A 26550-nucleotide genomic window follows, 5' to 3' on the forward strand; every position below is an offset into this window, starting at 1 on the left:
TATTGTGTATTCTAGCTGGATGTAGAGTGGAATTCACTGGTGACACAGGAAGGGAATGTAGAGATATCCATGAGTCAGTCAAGACACTGCTGTAGAACTCACTGAATTTATAGCTACGGTATACGTACATTAAAGTAGAATGTTCTTTAATTTTTTCCTGTTTAGTTAAAAGAAATTGTATCTGCAGTTTGAAAAGTTATTTTAGTTTATTTGAAATGTGAAATTCTGTTCCATTGGAGAGTAAAGAATAAAATCTTTGTCTAATCTTTCCACTTTCTGTTTTTTTTTAGTAGACATGATTCCATAGTAGTGATACTAATTTAAAACAAATTGTTTCTTAATGAGATTTTCTTTATGCCACAGTATATTTTATCTCAGAGAATTTTTTTTTGAGAAGACGATTACATTGTAAGTGTAAAAATAAAATCGCTTGATAATACATATCGCATATCTCTAGGGTGAACCATAATATAGAACATCATGTAATATTGAACTATATTTTTTTATTGAGGTATAATTGACATATAATGTTACTAGTTTCAGATATACAGCATAATGATTTGGTATTTGTATATATTGTGAAGTGATCACCATGAGAAGTCTAATTAACATCCATCACCATCCATACTTACAAATTTTAAATTGGACTATTTTTTCTTAAAATTGAAGTAAAGTTGATTTACGTGGTGTGCTAATCTCTGCTGTACAGCAAAGTGACTCAGTCATACACACATATACATTCTTTTTTATATTCTTTTCCATTATGGTTTATCCCAGGATACAGCTCCCTGTCCTACACAGTAGGATCTTGTTGGTCATCCGTTCTAAGTGTAATAGTTTGCAACCTCTTAGCATGTCCCTCTTCTTCCCCTCTCCGTTGGCAACCACAAATCTACTCTCTCTGTTTGTGTATTTGTTTCTGTTTTGTGGATAGGTTAATTTGTGCTATGTTTCAGATTCCATTTGTAAGTGACACGGTGTGGCATTTGTCTTTCTCTTTCAAACTTACTTCACTTAGTATGATAATCTCCAATTGCATCCTTGTTGCTTCAGATGACGTTTCGGTCTTTTTTAATTAACTGCTTTTTTAATTGAAGAAGAATTGCTTTTTTGCTGCTTTCTGTCAGATACCAACATGAGTCAGCCATAGGAATACATATGGCCCCTCCCTCCTGAACCTCTCTCCCCATTTTGTTCTTTCTTATAGCTGAGTAGTTATTCCATTGTATAGGTGCACCACATCTTCCTTACCCATTCATCTGACAGTGGATGTTTACGTTGTTTAGACAGTTTTTAAACAATTTTTATGAAAAGGCACTAGAATGTTTTTAAATCTGGAGGTTTCTTATTTTATTACTTTTTGAATGTCCCAATTAGGCCCTCAAACCCTTTGTTACACTAAATCTCAGTCTTAGAGTTGCAAAGACTTTTAGAAGTCATTTAGTCCAACTTGCCCCTTCATTATACCTTTCTCTCTTTTTCCCCTCAGTTCAGTTCAGTTCAGTCGCTCAGTCGTGTCTGACTCTTTCGACCCCATGAATTGCAGCATGCCAGGCTTCCCTGTCCATCACCATCTCCTGGAGTTCACTCAAACTCACGTCCATCGAGTCGGTGATGCCATCCAGCCATCTCATCCTCTGTCGTCCCCTCTTCCTCCTGTCCCCAATCCCTCCCAGCATCAGAGTCTTTTCCAATGAGTCAACTCTTCACATGAGGACTTGCAAATACAATAGTTACTGTGAAAATACTTGAAAATTATCTGTCTTATCTGTTAATTCCCTTTGAGTAATATAGATCTCATTTTAACTTTTAGGGTCACTTTAAAGAAGGAAGCTGTATGGCTTCAGAACCTTAGTGATTCTGTTTACTAGCTGTATGATTTGACATTTCCATTTTTATAAACCTTGACTTTTCTCATCTGTAAAGTAGAGGTTATTAGTTATGGTACTCTTACTGGCTTTTATAAAAAATAAATGAGATGACACATGAAAAGTGTTTATCATGATGTTTAATATACAGTACATTTGGCACTTATTATTTTGGATAAGATGTCAGACAGACATTTGAGTTTTTCTTCTAATTCTTTTTTTTTTTTTTTTGTTAACTGATTCTTGGTACTTATGTGACCTGGAAGTGATTCTTTGAGCTTTATTAAAGTTTCTCAACACAAGGTTTTGGCACTGAGAGGCTGCTAGTGTGAAATTAACTGCAGTTGTTACTGTTGCTATAAAATAGAAGATAGGACTGAAAAATTCCTGGCTTCAGCATATATATATATATATATATATATATATATATATAAATATTCAAGCTCTCAGAACTTGAGAACTTAACTCTGTAATGAGAAGATAAGCCCCATCATTTATGTTAGAGATGTTGATAAAATAAATCGAGTTTTAAGCTAAGTGTTGTACAGTTCATAGGAATTAGATCCATCAAAAGCTTCTTGAATTTGAAATAGCCTCCCAAGAAAAAGAATTATTAAATCGCTTTACTGTTCTGATTCATTTTCTTGCCAGAGAGAACACATCAGCATGAAGAGCATGTAAATGATGGTAATGTTAGAATCTCAACCCAGTTTAGTTTTGACAGGTTCTCTTAAGGTCTTCTTGAATTAAAGTGGATTGAAAGCTTTGTTGGCTAAGTATAGAGCATTCCAGGAGAATTTTATCTATTTATGTAGTACATTTGTTATTACTTATAATACCTGGTGTTTTTAAGGACTTCGATAACATAACTATGGTTACCTAGATTTGTGTAGTACATACATAATATTTTCTCCCACCCTTAAAAGCACAAAGAAATGCCATGATCCTTTCCCTGCTGCCTTAATTGGCTTTCCATTTCCAATGGCCTCACTGTCCTGGATTGTTGTCATTTAGTGCCTGGAAATAGTAGAGTTAGAATATAGAAGTTTAGGAATGGTTTTTTGGTTTGTTTCTGGTAGGATGAGATGGAGTTAGTGTTAGTCACTACTCAAACATGTTTTAAGAAAAATCAAGGGTGTTTATATTGTTTGATTGGCCGACTGAGCTCTCGATCAACTGAGTTCCCAATATACAGGAAAAGGACAAGATCTCTTTGAGTCTTAGAGATGACAGTTTGAATAGAAAGGGAGACTCTGCCTTCCCAAATTTGTGTGTGAGAAGGGCTCTAGTGGTATGGGTGACTGCCCCAAGGGAAATACAGCATGTGTAAGAGGAGAGGTTAAAGGAGTCCCTCAAAGTGACTTTAGTTGAAGTCATTGAGGAAGGGACTGTAGTTGCATTAATCATCAGTAGAGCTGCTGTTGCACAGAGCGGAAGGAGTAAAGTTTACACTTCTGCTCTTTCTCTGCCTCTTGATTCTTCCCAAGGGCTCTGGTCCTTTTCTCTCCTGAATGCACTCCCTGCGTAATGCAATGTCACCCATGTGTTTTCCTCTCATGCATGTTCTGACGTTCATATTTATATCTGTGACACACAGCTCTGTGCTTCACACTCACATTTCAGATTGCGCATTGGACACACCCACCTTGATGTCCCCTTGGGTACCTCTCCCTCAGCTTGTGTGAAACTGAACTGGTCATCTTCTCTACATACTGAGTTTAAGGGACTTAGGATTACACCCTGTGAATTTCCTTGTTTTGATGTCATCCTGGCCTATCTATTCCCTTAGGCTAGAAACCTGGAAATTATCCTCTGTTCTCTCTTCTCTCTCATTTCCAGGTCAGAATGGTTGCTGTGTATTTCCATCCCATCTCCTATGTCTATAATTCTTCCCCTTCCTCTTTTGGACTTCAGTTCATTCGGCTCCTGGGCTGTTCCATTAGACTCCTGGTCTCTTGCCTTGCTCCTCTGTACACCCTTCCCACCCTGTTTACACAGCAACCATGTGAAACTGTGTTGGTCTCTTACTTGAATGACTTCTTGTTGCCATAAGGATAGCTCTGAATCCTTAACCTGGTTTATAAGCTCTGCAGAATATAGTTCATACTTTCTAGAATTTCCTTGTGTCTCTGTCTCCATTCATTTCACTACTGAAGAGCTAAATGACCTGTTTTGGCCCCAGCTCCTTTTTCTCTGTCTTGCTGGAAACTAAATTCCTATTCTTTAATGCACTGTGGTGACCTGAATGGGAAGGAAATCAAAAAGGGAGGAGATACATGTATATCTGTGACTGATTGATTTTGCTATACAGTAGAAACTAACACAACATTATAAAGCAACTATACTCCAATAAAAATTAATTTAAAAGAATAAACAAACACCTTTTTCTTTCCCAATTAATTTTCTGAATGATCTGGAAAATTCCTTCTCGTCTTTAAAGACTCAACTCAAATGTTACCTCCTCTTTGATTCTTTTGTACTTTATACTATTTAATATTTTGTTTGTTTTTTTAATGGCATTGACAGGTTGCACTGTATCATACTCTATGCTTGCTTACATGCTTTTCTCTTGGATCCCCTCCTTTTTAAAAGATAGAGGGTGTGGCCTATTTTAGAGTATCTATGGATCTATAGGTTGTTAGTAATGTGTTTTAAAACTGTGAATAACTGTACAAATTATTCATAAACTATGCTCAAATATTTTTAAATGCTTGTCGGAAGAAAGAAGAACTTAAAAATGATAGTGGCCTTAGCATGTTGCTTCAGCTGGTTTAGAACCCATTACCACAAGAAAGTTGAAAATGGATCTCTTATTAAAGTTAATTATGAATTTCACTTAAATTAGCCACTATCCTTAAAAAAAAAAAAAGGCACCTAAGAGCTAAACTTCATTTCTGAGAAAAAGATTTCCAGTAGATGGCATTGTAAGACTGTTTGTTTTTCTTACCATTCCTTTTGCTGGTGGAATTAAAATTTGCTTCTTTCTAATTGCTATGGTTTGTAAAAACGATGACATTTATATAAAATCGTCTTATGGACAGATCGAGTGGCCAGAAAAGCCTACTTAACACATCTCTAGGGCTTCTGAGTCTATTATTTTCCCCAGCTACTCAGCCAAACCACTGCTGTAACCTCACACCCCTCCCTTTCTCAGTCCTCTGTTCATTCAGAAATAGGCCTAGAGAAAACCTCTTAAATCTGGGCACTAGGCTGGTATCTGATGATACATTTGTAAAGCAAGACAGATGTGGATTTATTTCATCTGAGCTTTCCTTCATCTTCACACATACCCTGAGTGTTAGGACAGATATTATTAGGACAGTATTAGGACAGATAATGAGAGATGGATACCCTACTGGCTTAGAAGTGGGGTCAGGAGCAAGGGTTTCTAATTCACCAGATACCTGTTATCAGGTGGCACTAGTGGTAAAGAACCGACCTGCCAGTGCAGGAAATGTAAGAGACACATGTTCGATCCCTGGGTCAGGAAGATCCCCTGGAGGAGGGCATGGCAACCCATTCCAGTACTCTTGCCTGGAGAATCCCATGGACAGAGGAGCCTGGTGGGCTATGGTCCAAAGGGTCGCAAAGAGTCGGACACGACTGAGCGACCAACACATACACACATACATACTACCTTAGGCAAAGAATCTGATTCTGTTTTTTGTTTCTTCCACTGTATACTAGGGAGAATAATTGTACCTATCTCACAGGATGGCTGCATGAGTGACAGCATATGAAACAGTAAAACAGGGCTAGTAAGTGTTAGCTATTATTATTTTTATTGCCATGATTGCTTTTGCTCCAGAGCCAGAAAGGCAGCATGAGTTGTGTGTACTTCAGTGACTTATGAGTCTGTAACTGATGAATTGTCCGCCTGCTATCCCGGATCTGCCTGAAGAGCAGAAGATTCTGAAAGGTTTTAAAAACCCGAGAGAAAGAAGTATTTGTGGTTTTATTAATTCCCTAGAGGCAATATATTTGGATTTAATGAGTTCTTGTCATGTTTGTGTTGCTGCTGCTAATACAGTTAATTAAACACCAGCATTATGCAGGTTTCCTGTAGAGACCAGGTCAGCTGGGTTCTTGCATTAAAATCCAGCAGTTGTGGTCAAGCTTCATGTGCAGTATTGTTAGCAGCTTAGATTAAGGTGAAACTTTCTCATTTGGTTCATGGCCTTCTGGGTCAGGTAGCCAACATGTGTACAGTGATGAGCACAGGAAGGCATTTTGAAATGGACCCTCTCCTTCTTATTACAGATTCCACTGTGTAAAGTAATTAGATTCAACATAGACTACACGATTCACTTCATCGAAGAGATGATGCCTGAGGTAAGAGAGAAGATTATTTAACAGCTTGATGCAGTTTGCTCTTTTGTTTATTCCATAGTTATTTATCTTTAAAGCACTGAACTTGACCAGCGCTGGCTTTTTGCCATAAGGATACTCTTAAAGTACTGTGTTCACTGTTGAAAAAGACCAGTCAGATGTAACTGTAGTCAGATGTAGCTTTAGGAACGAGGTTAAAATTCAGGTCATTTTCCAACTTTTTGACCTATTTTTGAACCCATTTCTCCTCTGTGTTGCAGCTACTGAAAGTTATGTGATGGTAACATTACATCTGCTTCTAGTTTGTTTTGGACAAGGGACAGCTTTTGGTTACTGGTCGTTATCAGAGAGGAAATTAGAAAAGTGAAACTGAATCTGATAACTGTTGGAATAATCTTATTCATTATCTCCAGTGACAAGATCAATGCTTGGTTCATTTTTCTTCCCATATATTTACATATTTTTCCTAATTGTTTTTCACTGCGGATGCTCAGCAGCAGATTTATCTAAATATATGCAAGAGGTTTAAAATTCCAAAGCAAGATTAATGTGAATCTCAGAATGATTCATTGCCTGATCTTGACTTTAGTGGTGTCAACAAATCACACTAAGAAATAACAACTAGACAGCAAACAAGCTTGTGCACTTAACATTGTGTTGGAGTCGGGGTCGATTTCCTGAGCCCCTGGCTCCTCTTGCAAACCTTGTTTAACAGTGTGGCTCTGTCGAGGGCAGCAGAGCACCCATGGGGATTGATGAGCATGACACGCATGCTTAGTTTGCACCTATTTCATTCTGGGCAAGTCCTGTTAATTCTACCTGTCTTTCAAAAAGAGTTAAGGAGAAAGGGCCGCCCCTTCATTCTTCAGCTTGGAAGGGCTTTTTTGCTTCCTTTTGATTTTTAAGGTCATAAGCCTTCATTTGCTATTGTAAAAGTTGATGGCTTCTGGCGTGATCTCACGCAGGGTGATTTATGAACCCCAAGCAAAACAAGTAGGAGGAAGAATTATGAGACAAGTCTCACTGGCAGATATATCATCTGTTAAGCTTGTTTACAGCAGAAATTTTGGTACAAAGTTCTGTCGTTTTTCGTAGCCCTTTATTTGCCTTCATTAAGAGCTGGAACTTTTTTGGCACAGAGACTAATTTATGGTAACTTGGCAATAGTGATTGTGGCTGTGTTTGAGGGGTGGAGGTGAGCAGAGGTGGTAGTGGGGGGCCGGTGCTGGGGGCACATCTATCAGAGCTGGCTGCTCAGTGTGTAATTTGAATTAACAGAAAGTCCCTAAGAGATTCTGGTATGTTTTATAATTGGGTTAGAAAAATATGACATAAAAGAGACTTTGATTTTTAAATTTCACATCACTTTATTTGTACATTGAGAAGGGCCAAGCCCACATTTTCTTAGGAATTCTAATGACATTATTGCTTAGTTCATTAATGTTTTCAGACACTGAGCTACTATAGGATAGTGGCCAAGTTTTTTAGGAAATTAAACTGTTTTAGTACAGTTGCATTAGACACTTTTTAAAACACTTGACTAAAACAAGCTGAAGCATCAGTTAATATATAGTTGCAGTACTACAGTAATTTGAGTTTCTGGTTTATTTTTCAGAATTTTTGTGTGAAAGGACTTGAACTCTTTTCATTATTCCTATTCAGAGATATCTTGGAATTGTATGACTGGAATCTCAAAGGTAAATAGGATTTAAAGAAAAGTGTAGTGCTTGTGGGAGAATGTTGTGGTTTATGTGAAAACTCTTATAAAAATGTAGGGGTACATAGTTGAAATTCCTCTCAGTTTTGAACTGCAGGGAAAAGTTTATTATTCATAGGCATGCTTCTTATCATTTGACATAAATGAGTTGTTATGGGTCTCATTTAACTACAGATGGACCATGTCCATTATGGAGGATTACCATTAATTTTTAAGTAACTGGTACCTAGGAAGATGGTATCAGTTATGTTAACCTTGATTTATCTGCATTGGGGAAATCTCATTAGTTAATATCTTAAGTCTGTTGGACTTTACTATAATAAACTTCTTCCAAAATGACAGTTCATTAAAACAGAACTTTAGTTAACTCTTAAAACACACACACACTGTATGCTGCTGCTAAGTCACTTCAGTCGTGTCTGACTCTATGCGACCCCATAGACGGCAGCCCACCAGGCTCCCCCGTCCCTGGGATTCTCCAGGCAAGAACACTGGAGTGGGTTGCTATTTCCTTCTCCAATGTGTAAAAGTAAAAAGTGAAAGGGAAGTCGCTCAGTCATGTCCGACTCTTAGCGACCCCATGGACTGCAGCCCACCAGGCTCCGCCGTCCATGGGATTTTCCAGGCAAGAGAACTCGAGTGGGTGCCACTGCCTTCTCCGACACTGTACGCTACATCAGTTCAAAACTTGACACTTGGTTCTTGGATAATAATTCACTCTTGGAAATGCCTCTATTCCATCAGACATTTACTTATTTTTAAAACAGTCTGTTGATGAACAGCTTTTCAAACCAAATTTTGAATAGTATTTCTGTTTTATCCCCCAGTTGTATTGATTGAAATGGGACTCAGCGAAAACACAAGCATATTTATCATGCGGTAGTTCAGTTATAACAAAAATCTTTATATCTTTGAATTTCTAAAACTAGTTTTACTGTATATGCTGTATACTGTGTATATCCTTGGGGCTTTCATTCTTCCCTTTCTTTGGGGGGGGGTCTCCGCACTGCAGTCTTCATGGGATGTTTGTGGCAGTTACCCCCTGATTGATTTAGCTATTAAGTAGGAGTGGGGGCAGTGTTTGTTACGTCCCTACTTCTGTTGGTGTTGGTGTTTTTTTGTAGTTATCATAAATCTTGGGAATCAAGTTTCAGTGTTTGTTTCTCAAGGCAGTTTTATTTATTTTTTCTTTCCTTTTCACTTGTTTGCTTTAGGTCCTTTGTTTGAAGATAGTCCTCCCTGCTGTCCAAGATTTCATTTCATGCCACGTTTTGTAAGATTTCTTCCAGGTAAATCTTTTGGCTTGTCAGTGACCTGGTGAGATTGTGCATCTGAAAATAAGCCATTCTCCTTTCAATCTTTACGGACAACTTTCCCACCTCAGACACTTAATTATCTACTTCTCCCGTGAGGCATGAAAATGTAATATTATACATGCTGATTTATACCCCTGCATAATTTATGATAGCCCCAAATTAGATAAGCAGTGGGAGAATTGATTTCAAAATTTTAAGAGTCTACTTGATAAAATGTCATGCAAGTATTAAAATTAAAGTGGAAAAATGTATGTGGCTTTAAAAATGCATATAGTTAATTACAAAACAATATGAAATTTTATAAACAATATGATTATAACTATGCTAAAAATAACTGCAGTAACAGTTGTAGTAAGATAGTGGTATTATGGGAGTTTTTTCTTTTTTGACATATACTTTTATTCATTTTATAGTGAAGAACTATTTATTCTCATGAAATTAAATATATATTTAATTACATATAATATTTATATTACATATATATAAGTAAATATATGACTGCTATGTTTTTTAAAGAAATATTGTAACTTTTTAAAATTTTTGTCAAGAGGCTAGCTGTGAAATATGGCATTGTACCTAGAATTTTTTTTTAAATGGTCGGGCTTTGGATGTCTTTTTGTTTGTAAAATCTTCACCGTCCTAAGTGGATTCTTCCCTGGACTCTCATTCTCGCGTCTCACTTTCTGGTGCCATCCACTTACACTTCCAGTTCCTCATTTCCTTGTTCCCTTTGCTTCTGCTTGAATCTTCTTTTTTCTCAATGTGTGCAGCTACCTTTCTTTGCTTTCCTGCTTCAGTCCTATCCTCTGACTTTTGTTTCTCAGCGCTGGTGGCCTCAGCCCCTTGTGCTAATAACCACTACCTTCTGTGGAAATGTCAGTTCAACCATTTGCCTTTTCTTCTCTGATAATTTGGGCCTCTCGGTGATACAGGAGGGAAAAAAAAATGACTGCTGCAATAAATCTGTGGTTTATAATTTCAGCTGGGGAGCTTTTCAGCGTGTCAGCTTTCTGCCCACATTTACATATTAGCAGTTCACAAGTTCAGCGTCACGCTCATGCTCCCCTCCTCATGAACGTGGGGGAGCACTTGCCTCCCCCATGCCTCAGAAGCCGTCCAGGAGCCTGTTGGATTCTGGGCTGTTCACAGCCTGGCTTTGCTATGGCATCCCACTCCCCCTTACATGCCCTCACCCCACTGTAGCTGCTGATGTCAGACCGAATCCAGTGGACACGCTTCAGTTGCATCTCCTCCCTGATATGATACCTGGGCTTTTAGTGTGTTCTGCCTGCTGCGCGCTCCTTACTCGCCTTCTGGCTCTCTGATTCGTCCTTTGTGGCTTTTACCTCATCTATTCATTCTAGTGTAGATTTTCCTCCAGCTTTTGTCCTTGGTATCCTCTCCTCAGTCCATTCAGTCAAGGTGGCTTATTTTAACATAGCATTAATCATATTTTTAGTATTATTGTTAATGTTTATTTTGTTTGGAAAATGCATTCAAAACATTTTCTTTTGTATAGCTGCATATTTTATTTCTTTTTGTCTTTATTTTTTTATTTTGTTTTTTGGCCATACCACATAGCATGTGGGATCCTAGTTCCCTGACAGGAATGGAACCTGTGGCCCTCTTACCATCACCACTCCCCCAACCCCTTGCAGTGGAAGTATGGAGTCTTAACTACTAGACCACCAGGGAAGTCCCCTGGTTTCATTTTATTGAGAGGTCCTTTTTTTTTTTTCAAGTGAATGAATCTATGATTTTGTAATGGAGCTTTAATGGTAAACTTATGAGAAAATGGTATTAGAGTGAGTTTGTTGAAAAGCCTTTCCTTTCTGTGTCTATCTGCCTCTAGGAATTTTATGACCAAACAAATCTCTCAGAGAATGTGGACATTTATTTTAAAATCATCTTAAAGAAAAATCCTGTGTCAGGTATTTACTTTGTGGGATTTCAACTCTCACAAAATGTTTCTCGTAACTATGCAGGGATGACACAGGTTGTTGTAAAGAAAAAGATTTCGTGGCTTATTTTTAAACAGAATTGACTTTTTCATTAGACTTTCTGTGAAACTATACTTACTTAAAAAAAAACTCAGAAGGATACAGAAAAATGCCTTTTTCTGTATAAAATGCAGTTTGTTATTGGATGGCAAATTATGGTTGATTCGTTTTTCACAATATGACTTCACTAAAAATCTTTAGAAAATGGTGAGTTCAAAATGGCGTGTCTGTTTTGATGTATATTTTCATTTTTTTCCCTTCATAACTTTTTTACATGCTAGTCATCATACTGATACATGTTTTGCATCCTAATTTTTAGTAATTCATCCAGTAGATGGATATTTTTTAAAGACCATGATACATAGTACCAAATTTCTTATCAAAAGAATCCCATCAGTTTATGCCGCTGTAAAAAGTGAATTATTAGTCTCCTTCACATTTTGGGCTTTGTTTCTTTGCTTCTTTCCTCCATGAGGCTGAGGCGTTAACTGTCTGTCCTGTATCAGTACTAACAGATTCCTTGGCACATAGCAGGGGCTCAGTAAATACTTGTTTACAGACTTTATTTAATCGGTCATAAGAGTGCCTTAGTTAAATATTCATATATTTTGTTGTTAATGAAAGTGAATGTGGTTTTCACTCATTCTTTGGTATTGTCTCTCATTTTTGAAAAATAAACCTTTGATTGAAGTAGAACACAAATACTGAAAAGTGCTCTTGTCATAAGATTCAGTGAATTTTCACCAAGTGAATATGACTGTGTACCCAGCCCCTCACTCAAGATTACCAGCGTTGAAGAGCCCCTTTCTAGTCAACACTCGACTCCCTAAGGCAACCTCTATTCTGTCTTGAAAATACCATGTATTAGTTTTACCTGTTTTTGAACTATAAAAATTAGAATTGTATATATTTTTTGTTTCTATCTTCTTCTTTATTTTGTTTTTGAAATACCTGTTACAGTTAACTGTAGTTGGCACATTCTCATTGCTGTATCGTATTACACAGTGTGACTAAATTAAAATGTGTTTAACCTGTCTGTGATTAATGGACATTTGTATATTTTTAGTTTTTGACTCTTTCAGTAGCACACATGTTCACCAAACTCTTGTACGCGCCTTTTGATGTGCATATTTATGCTTTCCTGTAGTGGGTATATATACCTAGGAGTGGAAATTCTGGATGTTTTTAAGTTTTGCTTTGTAGATACTTTCAGTTTTCCAAAATGATGGTACCTTTTCACTGTCCTGTGTGCAGTATAGATAAAAGTTCAGGTTATTCCACATTTGCACCAACACTTGGCATTTTTCTTTCTTTTTCAAGTTAGCTAGTCTGATGAGCATCAGAGGTATCATAGTATGGTTTTAATTTTCATTTCTCTAATGACTAATGAAATGGAACACCATTTCATACATAGACCATTTCCTTGTTGACTTTTGTTTTTTCCTTGTTGACTTTTGAAGTGCCTATTCAAGCCTCTAGTTCATTTTTCTGTTGCTTTATTTGCCTTTTTCTTGTTTATTTGTAGGTATTTTTTATATATACTTATTATATGAGTCTTGGCCAATATATGTATTGCCAATACATTCTCTGTGATTGCTTTTTCACCATCTTAATGGTGATGTTTTTTTGATGAACAGAAATTCTGAATTTTAATTCTTGTTTTTCCTTTTTGCTTAGAGCTTTTTGTCTCTTGTTTGTGAAAACTTTGCCTGCCTCTAGGTCATCAAGATGTTCTCCTATGTTTTCTACAAATTTAGTCCTATAATATGTCTCAAATTTGTTTTTGTAAATAACATAAGATATGGGTCAAGATTCATTATTTTCAATATGACATCCAGTTGACTAGCACCATTTATTGAAAACACCATTCTTTCTTCACAAAATTTAGGTGTTACCTTTGCCCTGAATTGTGTCCACTCTGTGTGTGTGTGCGTGCACACATATAAATAGTACAAAAGTATATGAAGTAAAAAAGTGAACACCAGCTTCTAGACATGTGGGAATCAGTAGGTGCTATAAGTGGTTTGATTTGTATTTGTTTTAACCTATATACAGAGAATTATACTTTTTTCTTTAAGTGAGATAACGCTAAACATGTTACACAACTTGACCTTTTTACCCAGCTATTTCAGACCATCCTCTATATAAATATGCTGGAGAAGGAAATGGCAACCCACCTGCTCCAGTATACTTGCCTGTAGAATCCCATGGACAGAAGAACCTGACCGGCTACAGTCTGTGGGGTCACAAGAGTTGGACACGACTGAGCGACTAAACTACTACTACTAAAATTCACATTGGAAAAGGGAATGGCAGCCCACTCCAATGTTCATGTCTGGAGAACCCCATGGACAGAGGAGCCCGGCAGACTGCAGTCCACGGGGTCACAGAGAGTCGGGGACACACACACACACACACACACACACACACACACACATGCGCGCACACACATACATTGCCTTAATTTTTAACACCTATGTGGCATTCTATAGATGAATAGACATCGGGTTTCTTTCTTTACAGTTCCTGTAGTCAGGAGTATTTTGGAAGTCTCTATTCTGCAACCCCCTCCCCCCGCACCCGCCCACCGCTCTGCCCCATTACATGTAAATACTTCAGGTATAGTCTTATGCATCTATTCTTTTGCGTTTGTGTGTTTTTATAAGGTGTAGTTCTAGAAGTAATTATTTGTTAAGACAGTATGCACATTTTAAATTTGGAAAGAGTTGGCCAAGTTTTCTCTAGAAAGGACATAGTTTGTAGTTCTAACCAGCATTTTTGACACCACCCTTTTCCGATACATCTGCCCACACTGGGTTTTACTAGCATCTGATACGTAAAAAGCTATCTCATTGTTATTATTAATATTTGCCTCTTACTTGAACTCCTGTGAGAGTGAACAGCTTTTTTTATAGTGCTTCAGGTATTTCGTGGTCCTCTTACTCTCATCGGCTTTTTGTTCGTAACAGGTTGAAATACATAGCTTGAAAGTTTATGAGTCATTACAATTTTTCTCTAGTTCCTCAGTGGACCTGCTTTGAAGTCAGCTGTCTCAGTTGCTTTATACAAATTTATCCAAAGTTTAGCTAATAGACTAAACCAAGGATTCTTCAGTGCATGTCAGTTTACCAGAAGTCAAATCACAGAACAACCAGTTTATTGATATCATAAGAGTTTTCTCAATTTTTGTTCCTTTCCTTATCCCTACCTCCACCTTTAGTAGTTAGACAGTTGGTATGAGCTCTCCTAGAGCCAGTTTAAGGTTTTATCTTGATTGTAGCCAGGGCTAGGGCAGGGCATAATTCAAGATAGAAAGGCTGCAGTTACGGGAAAGCCTGTTGATTGCTTATATCATTGCTGTAGTAAAGCTTTGAGAATCCCAAATCAGTTTTGCAAATCAACTATCTAGCAGATTGATTTTTGGAAATTGTCTCATTTTGGAGAAGTAGTTCTTTGGCTATGGCTCACAGAGGGCCAGAGAGGAAGAAACTATATCAGAATTCCCAGGAGGGAAGTGTAGTTTGGAAAAAGACATAAATTGATACAGTGTCTTAATGTAGCTTTGTTTTTGGAGAGTTGAGAAAATTCTGTGCTATTAATAAAAGTTTTCAAAACTTAAGATTATATGAAGGTGTCCTGTAGGAATATTTGGGAGACATAATTAATGCAGTTATATAGTTATTCTCAGTGTAGGGAAAGACAGTATTGTATGTTTCTTAAAACTGAGTATTATACTCTTGAGAACTACTCATTTAACCAGTATATTCTTAACACAAATTCCCTAGCAAATTGCCCCTCCTCCCAATAACCATATAAATCATCAAGCAGTATAAACTGAGAGAATTAAGTCTCTAAGAAACAGTTTATAAAGTCTGTCAGTTCATTAATGACTGTCCAGATTCATTCCCTGAAACACAAACTCCAGTTCTTCCCAAATAATGAGCCGTTGTCACGGTTCCAGTCCCAGCGCTGGCAGAATTCCTGCTAACCTTAGCTTACCCGCTCTAATTTCTCATTTATATCGGGTCCTATTTATCTCAGCCAATGAGATAAAGATTACTTCCTAGCCCTCAGTGACATAGTTCCATAAATCCCCAACATAAACATGTAGCAAAGCAGACAAACCAAAAGAGCCAATTCATTAACATTAGTACATTCGTGGCAGTCTGCGAGCAAGTGGCCGCATTATTTATCTACTTCAGAAAGTCATCCCACAAATATTTCTGCAATGTCCTTTTTGCCAGGCTAGGTGTGAGGGATGGAGCTCATGCCCCATGGGCTCTGTGGGACTCTCTAGTTCTGTCTACCTTTCCTTATATTCCTGTAAGGGTTTCACCTCATGTTATCTATCCTGAGTTTCTACTTTTTCACACCGGTAAATATCTATCTTTTTAGATTTTAGCTGTTTTTTGAAATATTTAACAGTTTTCAACATGGGTTTATAGTTTCTCCTTTACCATTACCTCGCTCTTGATGTGTGTATGTTTTAAAAAAATTCTTTCTGGTTCCATGCAGCTATAAATCTCTCCTCCCTCATCAGCACCTTTGTACCCAAACTAGGCAGACGCGTTCTCAGAGCACTTGGTGGCCTTCCTCGTTTATCTCGCAGGTACTCTTCTCCTAAATCGGGCAGTGCCCTTGGTTTGCAGGTTTAAGTGTTCCTCCCTCTCAGTAGCTCTTTGATTCTTTTTTATTCTTTTCCCTTTAAATTCAGTGCCCTTAGTCCTTTTCCCATTTATTTGAAGTGTCCTGAAGTTGGCCACTTGTAACCGTGGGGTGGGTTCTAGCACCAATGTGTATAGCTAGAATTACATATCTTTTCTCCTTCCAACCTTCCCAAATAAAATCTGAATGTTCTTCTCTAATCCTTATAGCAAAACAACACTCTGCTCCTCTGATGTATCCTTATAAGCTCACAGTGCTCTTTAGTAATCTTACTGTGTTTTACCCTTTCCTTGGTTCCTAGAATCTCCTCAGTATGGCAGTTCTTCTGAGGGCTAGGTTTCCTTTATCCCTGCTGCTCCTTACATTAACACATGCAAGCGTAAGTCAGTTTGCTCTGGCTTTAGAGATCTCTTGGCCACCTGCTCACTTCAGGCTCTCCCCAGAAGCAGAGATTACCATTGACTCAGACTGACCGAGGGGCATTATGATTTGCTGGGCTCCTTAGCAAAGGGGAAGACATCATTGATTGAGAAAGTCATGTCACATGCAGGCAGATTTAAATGTCTGTTGAGACGGAGTCTGAGAAATATGTCCTTAACCATGGAAGTTTGTTAATCAAAGGTGACTTGTAGTTTTAAGGCAGATGTTTAGTAATGAGGCATGCCATTTTTTTCTGCTGCTGTGAATAATAGTAAGAGTAGACAGAACATGTCCTCATGTAGGTTGATTGTATTTTCTACTTTAGTTACTTCTTTTTTTTTTTTTTGAAGAGACTCAGTGTCTTTAATTAAGAGAAGTCTTTTCAGAATGTTACCTGCAAAGATTCCTTAGGAACCGTTGTGATTAATCATCGTTAGCCAGCTTGCTTCTTAAAGTCCTGGAGCTTATGTTTTTGTTTGTTTGTTTTTTCCCATAATTGTTACATGGGACCATTCATAGTGCCAGGCACAGAATGGTGAAAAACATGCTCCCATCTGAGAGTCACTTCCAGAGAGCTTACTGTGCTTTGCAAAGCTTTGCAAGATCTGGTTTCCCTGCTGCCTCTCTTAAATTCTCCTCCTGGCCTCTTTGCAGTTCCTGGAACACATCAGTCTTACCTTCGGGCTTTGGCTATTTTTTCTACCAGAGACACTCCTCTCCCAGGTAGCCGCATGGAGCTCCTCTGCTTCAAAGACATCTTTCCTGATCACCCTTTTATGTATAGTTGCCCAGTTTGATCCATTTTCAGAGCCCTCATCTCTGATCTATTATTAAGTAGTTGTTTTTTATTGTTTCTTTCTCTCCTCTGGAATGTAAGAGTTTCAGCTGTTTAGCACTGTGTTTCCTGGGCCAGCTACATAATAGGTGCTGGTAATTATTGAATGAATGAATGTGTATTTAGATTAATAAATGAATGCATTCCTACATATATAGTAGCCATATAGCAGCAATGCCATTTAATTCCAGAGCAGCATCTGAGATAGAAAAACACAAATCAAAAAGAAATTTTGATCCTTACTGTCTTCTGTTTTAGAAGTATAGGCCTAAGATCTTAGCCCAGAGCAACTCAAATTAAAATCTTTTATCTTCTTCCATTTTCTAGTATCCTAGATTCCTTGGGTGTTGTAAACTCTTCTAGCACAAATAGGACCCCCTCATTTATGCCTGCCTGTCTCCAACATCTTGGTCCCCTTGTTTCTCCATGAAGTGTTTGGCCCTATACTACTGTTTCTAGCGTGTCTTACGACCTTGGGGAGAGCAGTTATTGTTCTCTACACCATCAGGGCTCTTGTCCTTCCTTTGGGTGGGACTAGGCAGAGAAAAGTTGGTTGTACGTACTGGTCAAGAAGCTAATAAACCCGGGAACTTCCTTGGCAGTCCAGTAGTTAAAATTATATGATTCCAATGAGGAGGGCATGAGTTCAGTCCCTGGTCGGGGAACTAAGAACCTGTGTGTTATACACTGTGGCCAAAAAAAACAAAAACAAAAACAAAAGCTAAACCTAAAGAGAAGGCAGAAGCCTGTGAACCTGAAATTAATGTGCATATTAGATGAATGGCTTTGCTTCACGAAGTACCAGATTAATTGAGTTTTTCCAAGGTACTTTATTTATGCTCTTTGTTGTTTTTAGCCTCTGTACTTGGTAATATATGCTTCTTTAAGTCTCAGAATACTTCGTATTTTTTCCATGTACTAACTCCATAATGATCTTCATGATATTGGTATAAGCTCTTTAGTTCTGTTTCTCATGGCGGGTGCAGCACATTAACACCAAAAAATTAGACCATAATGCAACAATAGTTTATTGAAAACATCCATAAGTATCTCATAAAAGCTTAGAATTTCCTTAAATTAGTAACATCAACTTTCATCTGTTACCCTATAAAGACTGATCAAATATTTAAAATATAAGATGGTTCTGTATGTTATAAACCGTGGTTCTTTACACTAGGTGGTTTTAAATTTATTTAGGTAGGCACCTTTTTTTATATTCCTACCTCAGAAATAGAGCCTTTTGTCATTTGTAATGTTGTTGTTGCCATTTTCATAAGGAGATGGTTTATGAGCCCTGTTCATCAGTGAAACAAATGGCTTGCCTATTATTTGGCACCCGGTTAAACAATGGTTTAACGAAGTAAATTCTAAGTTACCTTTTTACAATTGCTCTTCTCTCGTTGTCTTGTTCTTCCTGATTGGGTAGAGGACTGGCTGTTCATTGAGCACTCTCATTTTTCCCTCTCTCTCCACTGTCACCTGAGATGGAGGAAAAGAAGTGCTGTCTATGCACCAGATCCTCCTTTACTTACTGCGGTGTAGCAAAGCCCTTGTTCCCGAAGAGGAGATTGCCAATATGCTTCAGTGGGAGGAACTTGAGTGGCAGAAATACGCAGAAGAATGCAAAGGCATGATCGTCACCAACCCTGGAGCGGTATGTGCTGGTATAGACGGTCAGAGACTGAGTCACCTTCCTTTCAGGTTTGAGTGTTTTGTAAAAAATGCTAACAGAATGTTTTTAAAGATTTAAGTACTCGTTGCTTCTTGTCCTTTGAGTAATTTTTTTCCTTTAAATATTTAGTACATAAGAAAAATATTATAATATTGGCATATTTGTAGGCATATATATATAGCCATAAGAGTTGCTGGTGGACAGGGAAGCCTGGCGTGCTGCAGTCCATTGGGTCTCAAAGAGTCAGATATGACTGAGCAACTGAACTGAACTGAAGGTGTGAAAGTGAAGTCGCTCATTCGTGTCCAGCTCTTTGTGACCCCGAGGACTGTAGCCCACCAGGCTCCTCCATCCATGGGGTTCTCCAGGCAAGAATACTGGAGTTGGCTGCCATTTCCTTCTTCAGGGGATCTTCCCGACCCAGGGATTGAACCCAGGTCTCCCGCATTGCAGGTAGACGCTTTAACCTCTGAGCCACCAGGGAAGCCCCATTCATCTGCTTAGTAGATTTATTCTACTTATTATGGAGAATTTTGAAGTTTTTAGATTATGTTCAGCTTTAATTTTATTCTGAGTATAAAAGTAATAGATCCTCTCTATAGATAATTAAAAAAAGAGAAAAACAGCCCAAAGAAGAGAAAAATTGCCCACAATTCCATTCTTCAGAGATAATACTATTCACTTTTCTAGTAAGACATATTTCATATTGTTTTGAAACAAAATTGGCATCATACTATTAAATATTAATATTCAGACTTTTTCCTTCTTATCTTCCTCCAGGAACAAGCACAAAGTTATTATTTTTCCTTTGTTTTACATTTCTTGAGGCATGTAATTTTAAAAAAAGCCACTGTTACTTAATTAACCCCATATTATCAGGCACCTAAGTTGCTTCCAGATTTTTGCTATAGCAAATAATGCTGTATTGAATTTGTGTATGTGTGACTAAACATGTTTTCCGTATGTATGTATTTCTGTTTGAATGTGTCCATTTAATTCCTTGAAGTATGTACATTTTTAAAGCTTTTGATACTTTATAAATTACCTTCAAGAGGGTTGTAAAATTCACACTCTGACCATTTCTTCATACTGTTTATACTAGTTTAACAAAAAACTTTGTCAATTTGGTAGGGAAAAAATAGATACTGTTTAGCTCAGTTTTCTTTTTATTTTGGTTTCTAGCAAAACTTGATATTTTAAATGTTGATCTTTAAAGTTTTTCTTCTGTTAATGGTTTATTGACATCCTTTGTCTAATTTTTATTAATGTTTTTTAAATTTATTCCTTTAAATTTTGCTTCTCATGTCCATTTTTAAAGTTAAAACATAAAAATCAGAAGATAATTAATAGATAGCTTGTTTTTTTCTGATAAAGAGCACGCTGTTTTATTACTAAATTTTTTTCCTCTAAAATATGTTATCATTTCATAAAATAGTTATATATTGGCATCTTATCTGTATAAAGTTTTGCAAAAGTGAAGAATTAAAATACTACTATGTAAGGAAACAGAGTAGTCTATTTAAACAAAGCTGTTGTTTTAGAAAGGCTGCCAAATTGCTTAATAGCCTTGATTCATAAAAATAAAAACTCTAAATCAACTTTTTGTAGCATGACAGTAACATCTGCACAAACAGAATGTTGCTATTTGCAAATCAGACATTCTAGCTAATGCTGATTATTTTAAACAAATCTAGAAAGTGAAAGTGTTTAATAAAAATGTCTTTAAACATGAAACTTGTTTAACACTAAAAAAGTTATACAATTTGTACTATTATATTGCTAAGCCACACAGATAGTTAGAGTAAAAGAAATATACAAAATCATAGCACTATGAGAGTGTGACTGTGGATTTACTCTTTCTTATTTTAAACAGTTGCGTGAATTTACATTTTTCTGTTAGTTTTATAGTTGGGTCAGAGGACTGAGTAGGGGTGATGGTGGTGGGAGACATCCTTTTTACCTTGGTGGGTCAGCTTGAAGAATCATGATTTACTGTGGAAGCACTTTTATCTTGAGACTCCCTTCTATAGCATGGTTAAAATTTCCTGAACTCCTAGGATCAGTTGGAGAGCTTTTGAAAATACAAGAATGCCCTGATGGACCCCATCCCATATACTCCAGGTAACGGGGCTCAATGACCTGTAGTCAAAAAAACTCCCCAGTTGCTTCTGGTTCACTCCTTGCTCATTTTTGAGCCAGTGGCATAGAGAATATTTACTCCATTGCCATGATCATCATTCAGCTCAGTTGTTGAGGAACTACTACGTGAGCCAGGTGCTACTGAAGTATATAGATTATATATGATGCTTGTCCAGCTGCAGACTTACAGCATATCCATATGAAAGGAGTCTGTGATGAATTATTGAATCAGTGGACCAATCTTTGAAAAAGCCAGTCAGGAAAGCTTGTAGTGTTTGGTGAGATCACTAGGCCAGGCTCCCAGGGATGCTTCATAAACACTACTGTGGTCTTTAAATAATCAAGGAATTGTATAAATCATTGGCACATTTGAATGAACATTCTTGAGTTGGTGTATGACCAGTTTTGAAGATAATGAGGAAACCACAGGTTAGTCAGGGTGAAAGGTTTATGCTGGAAAGTAATTGGAAATAAGAAAGTTAGGTTTGGGTGCCAAGCTTTGGGACATGTTTAAGGTAGTTTTTGTTTGTTTGTTTGTTTTTTAGTATTTTCTATTTAGTCTTAGTGCAGAGGAGAAAAGTGTCCTGAAAACTCAGTATCATGAAACATTCTTTCATTATATCCTGTTGAGAATAGGACAGAATAGACATGGCGCTATATTTTGTCCTATGAAGTGCTTGCTTTGAAAGATTGCCCAGTGATAAGGATATTGGGGAATTTATTAAAAATTTCAAATCATCATGGTCCCATTAAGTACTTTATTGCTGCAGAATTTAAAATTAATCTCCCTCCCCAGGTACTTTGCCTCTGCTAGGGAACACTTTAGCCATTGGTGAGAATGTATTTTATTCTAATATAAAAATAGTATGATGGATACTGTAGGGTGTGGCCAAGTCTAGATCTTACTTCATCCCCTGTCCGCCTATAAATAAGAATAGTACAGATATTTTAAAGGGCTTCCCTGGTGACTCAGGTGGTTAAGAATCTTCCTGCAGTGCAGATCCCGGGGTCGAGAGGATACCCTGGAGAAGGGAATGGCTACCCTCTCCACTATTCTTTCCTGGAGAATTCCATGGACAGAGGAGCCTAGCGGGCTACGGCCCATGAGGTTGGAAAGAATTGGACATGACTGAGTGACTGAGTGCGTGCGCGCATGCACACACACACACAAATATTTCAAATCACTATATCCTCTGTTGATACTATGCATGCTAAGTCACTTCAGTTGTGTCCAACTCTTTGTGACCCTCTGAACTGCAGCCCACCAGTCTCCTCTGTCCATGAGATTCTCCAGGCAAGAGTACTGGCGTGGATTGCTCTGCTTTCCTTCAGGGGATTTTCCCGACACAGGGATCAAACCTGTGTCTCTTGCATCTCCTGCATTAACAGGCGAGTTCTTTACCACTAGTGCCACCTGGGAAACCCTGATACTATAGCATGGAGCCAAAGAGAAGCCCAGCATAATCTGGTCTGTGGCGACTGCAGAGGCAGGAAGAGACTTTAATTGTGGTCCTGGTAGGCAGAAGAGCATGAAAGAACATCAGAGTGTTTTGACTCAGAGGAGTCTTTTTGACCTAGTTATTAATTTTGAGAGCAAAGATCAATTTTTCAAGATACTAGTAAAATTTTGATTGTTAAATGACATTTAAATAATTCTTTGAAGTCTAAGGTTGTTTGTTTGTTTGTTTGTTTCACTAATGAAAATGAATTTGCACAAATCTTTTTATTAAATAGTTGGTCACCTACTTGGACTATCGTTGTGGGTAGGGCGACCAGCTTGTCCCAGTTGCTGAGGGCTTTCCCAGTTTTAGCATTGTGTCTTGGACAAACCAGGCCAGACTGTTAAGTCACAGTTGTTGGGCATTACTGGGCAATACAGTGAAGCTTATTAGCTTCCATGGGGATCAATTCTGTAGCCTCTAGCTCTGAAGCAACTGGGCCACACACCCCTACAATCTTCTAGTCAGAATTTAGCTTCTAATTAGGGACTGCCCTGAGTGTTCAGTATAAGCAAGGAGTTGCTAAAACATACTCTCCACGATTTTACCATCTTTTCACAAACTTAAGTATTCAGGATGAAAGCTGTTTTACAAAAGGATCCTCATACTTTAGTAACTTAAGAAGGAACCAAGCTGTTACACTTCTTTTTTTTTTTGTTAAATTAGACTTGGAAAAGAAACTTATGAAAATTGAGTCTTCTCTTATTAAAATTTAAGAATGGCCTCCATGGACATAATAAGAGAAGCTTTTTTTTTTTTCTTTTTTTTTTTTTTTAAATTTTAAAATCTTTAATTCTTACATGCGTTCCCAAACATGAACCCCCCTCCCACCTTCCTCCCCACAACATCTCTCTGGGTCATCCCCATGCACCAGCCCCAAGCATGCTGCACCCTACGTCAGACATGGACTGGCGATTCAATTCTTACATGATAGTATACCTGTTAGAATTCCCATTCTCCCAAATCATCCTACCCTCTCCCTCTCCCTCTGAGTCCAAAAGTCCGTTATACACATCTGTGTCTTTTTTCCTGTCTTGCATACAGGGTCGTCATTGCCATCTTTCTAAATTCCATATATATGTGTTAGTATACTGTATTGGTGTTTTTCTTTCTGGCTTACTTCACTCTGTATAATTGGCTCCAGTTTCGTCCATCTCATCAGAACTGATTCAAATGAATTCTTTTCAACGGCTGAGTAATACTCCATTGTGTATATGTACCACAGCTTTCTTATGCATTCATCTGCTGATGGACATCTAGGTTGCTTCCATGTCCTGGCTATTATAAACAGTGCTGCGATGAACATTGGGGTACATGTGTCTCTTTCAATTCTGGTTTCCTCGGTGTGTATGTCCAGAAGTGGGATTGCTGGGTCATAAGGTAGTTCTATTTGCAATTTTTTAAGGAATCTCCACACTGTTCTCCATAGTGGCTGTACTAGTTTGCATTCCCACCAACAGTGTAGGAGGGTTCCCTTTTCTCCACACCCTCCCCAGCATTTATTGCTTGCAGATTTTTGGATCGCAGCCATTCTGACTGGTGTGAAGTGGTACCTCATTGTGGTTTTGATTTGCATTTCTCTAATAATGAGTGATGTTGAGCATCTTTTCATGTGTTTGTTAGCCATCTGTATGTCTTCTTTGGAGAAATGTCTATTTAGTTCTTTGGCCCATTTTTTGATTGGGTCGTTTATTTTTCTGGAATTGAGCTGCATAAGTTGCTTGTATATTTTTGAGATTAGTTGTTTGTCAGTTGCTTCACTTGCTATTATTTTCTCCCATTCAGAAGGCTGTCTTTTCACCTTGCTTATATTTTCCTTTGTTGTGCAGAAGCTTTTAATTTTAATTAGATCCCATTTGTTTATTTTTGCTTTTATTTCCAGAATTCTGGGAGGTGGATCATAGAGGATCCTGCTGTGATTTATTTCTGAGAGTGTTTTGCCTATGTTCTCCTCTAGGAGTTTTATAGTTTCTGATCTTACATTTAGATCTTTAATCCATTTTGAGTTTATTTTTGTGTACGGTGTTAGAAAGTGATCTAGTTTCATTCTTTTACAAGTGGTTGACCAGTTTTCCCAGCACCACTTGTTAAAGAGATTGTCTTTACTCCATTGTGTATTCTTGCCTCCTTTGTCAAAGATAAGGTGTCCATATGTGTGTGGATTTATCTCTGGGCTTTCTATTTTGTTCCATTGATCTATATGTCTGTCTTTGTGCCAGTACCATACTGTCTTGATGACTGTGGCTTTGTAGTAGAGCCTGAAGTCAGGCAAGTTGATTCCTCCAGTTCCATTCTTCTTTCTCAAGATTGCTTTGGCTATTCGAGGTTTTTTGTATTTCCATACAAATCTTGAAATTATTTGTTCTAGTTCTGTGAAAAATGTGGCTGGTAGCTTGACAGGGATTGCATTGAATTTGTAAATTGCTTTGGGTAGTATACTCATTTTCACTATATTGATTCTTCCGATCCATGAACATGGTATATTTCTCCATCTATTAGTGTCCTCTTTGATTTCTTTCATCAGTGTTTTATAGTTTTCTATATATAGGTCTTTAGTTTCTTTAGGTAGATATATTCCTAAGTATTTTATTCTTTTCATTGCAATGGTGAATGGAATTGTTTCCTTAATTTCTTTTTCTACTTTCTCATTATTCGTGTATAGGAATGCAAGGGATTTCTGTGTGTTGATTTTATATCCTGCAACTTTACTATATTCATTGATTAGCTCTAGTAATTTTCTGGTGGAGTCTTTAGGGTTTTCCATGTAGAGAATCATGTCATCTGCAAACAGTGAGAGTTTTACTTCTTCTTTTCCAATTTGGATTCCTTTTATTTCTTTTTCTGCTCTGATTGCTGTGGCCAAAACTTCCAGAACTATGTTGAATAGTAGCGGTGAAAGTGGACACCCTTGTCTTGTTCCTGACTTTAGGGGAAATGCTTTCAATTTTTCACCATTGAGGATAATGTTTGCTGTGGGTTTGTCATATATAGCTTTTATTATGTTGAGGTATGTTCCTTCTATTCCTGCTTTCTGTAGAGTTTTTATCATAAATGGATGTTGAATTTTGTCAAAGGCCTTCTCTGCATCTATTGAGATAATCATATGGTTTTTATTTTTCAATTTGTTAATGTGGTGAATTACATTGATTGATTTGCGGATATTGCAGAATCCTTGCATCCCTGGGATAAAGCCCACATGGTCATGGTGAATGATCTTTTTAATGTGTTGTTGGATTCTGATTGCTAGAATTTTGTTGAGGATTTTTGCATCTATGTTCATCAGTGATATTGGCCTGTAGTTTTCTCTTTTTGTGACATCTTTGTCAGGTTTTGGTATTAGGGTAATGGTGGCCTCATAGAATGAGTTTGGAAGTTTACCTTCCTCTGCAATTTTCTGGAAGAGTTTGAGGAGGATAGGTGTTAGCTCTTCTCGAAATTTTTGGTAGAATTCAGCTGTGAAGCTGTCTGGACCTGGGCTTTTGTTTGCTGGAAGGTTTCTGATTACCGTTTCAATTTCCGTGCTTGTGATGGGTCTGTTAAGATTTTCTATTTCTTCCTGGTTCAGTTTTGGAAAATTGTACTTTTCTAAGAATTTGTCCATTTCTTCCACGTTGTCCATTTTATTGGCATACAACTGCTGATAGTAGTCTGTTACGATCCTTTGTATTTCTGTGTTGTCTGTTGTGATCTCTCCATTTTCATTTCTAATTTTATTGATTTGATTTTTCTCTCTTTGCTTCTTGATGAGTCTGGCTAATGGTTTGTCAATTTTATTTATCCTTTCAAAGAACCAGCTTTTGGCTTTGTTGATTTTTGCTATGGTCTCTTTTGTTTCTTTTGCATTTATTTCTGCCCTAATTTTTAAGATTTCTTTCCTTCTACTAACTCTGGGGTTCTCCAACTCTTCCTTTTCTAGTTGCTTTAGTTGCAGAGTTAGGTTATTTATTTGACTTTTTTCTTGTTTCTTGAGGTATGCCTGTATTGCTATGAACTTTCCTCTTAGCACTGCTTTTATAGTGTCCCACAGGTTTTGGGTTGTTGTGTTTTCATTTTCATTAGTTTCTATGCATATTTTGATTTCTTTTTTGAT

General features: G+C 37.5%; 1 protein-coding gene across 3 annotated transcripts in view; it reads left to right on the top strand.

Annotated features, from left to right (window-relative positions):
• Nucleotides 1-26550, top strand: part of DROSHA (drosha ribonuclease III) — a 123120-nt gene that overhangs the window by 38016 nt on the left and 58554 nt on the right. For all 3 annotated transcript variants that reach the window (XM_018065630.1, XM_018065629.1, XM_018065628.1), the window contains 4 exons: nt 6129-6200; nt 7813-7894; nt 9129-9203; nt 18635-18804. In XM_018065630.1, the coding sequence (XP_017921119.1) occupies nt 6129-6200; nt 7813-7894; nt 9129-9203; nt 18635-18804 (399 nt within the window). The remainder of the gene's footprint in view (nt 1-6128; nt 6201-7812; nt 7895-9128; nt 9204-18634; nt 18805-26550) is intronic.

This window comes from Capra hircus, chromosome 20 (genome assembly GCF_001704415.2).
Source record: "Capra hircus breed San Clemente chromosome 20, ASM170441v1, whole genome shotgun sequence".
Taxonomy (NCBI): Eukaryota; Metazoa; Chordata; class Mammalia; order Artiodactyla; family Bovidae; genus Capra; species Capra hircus.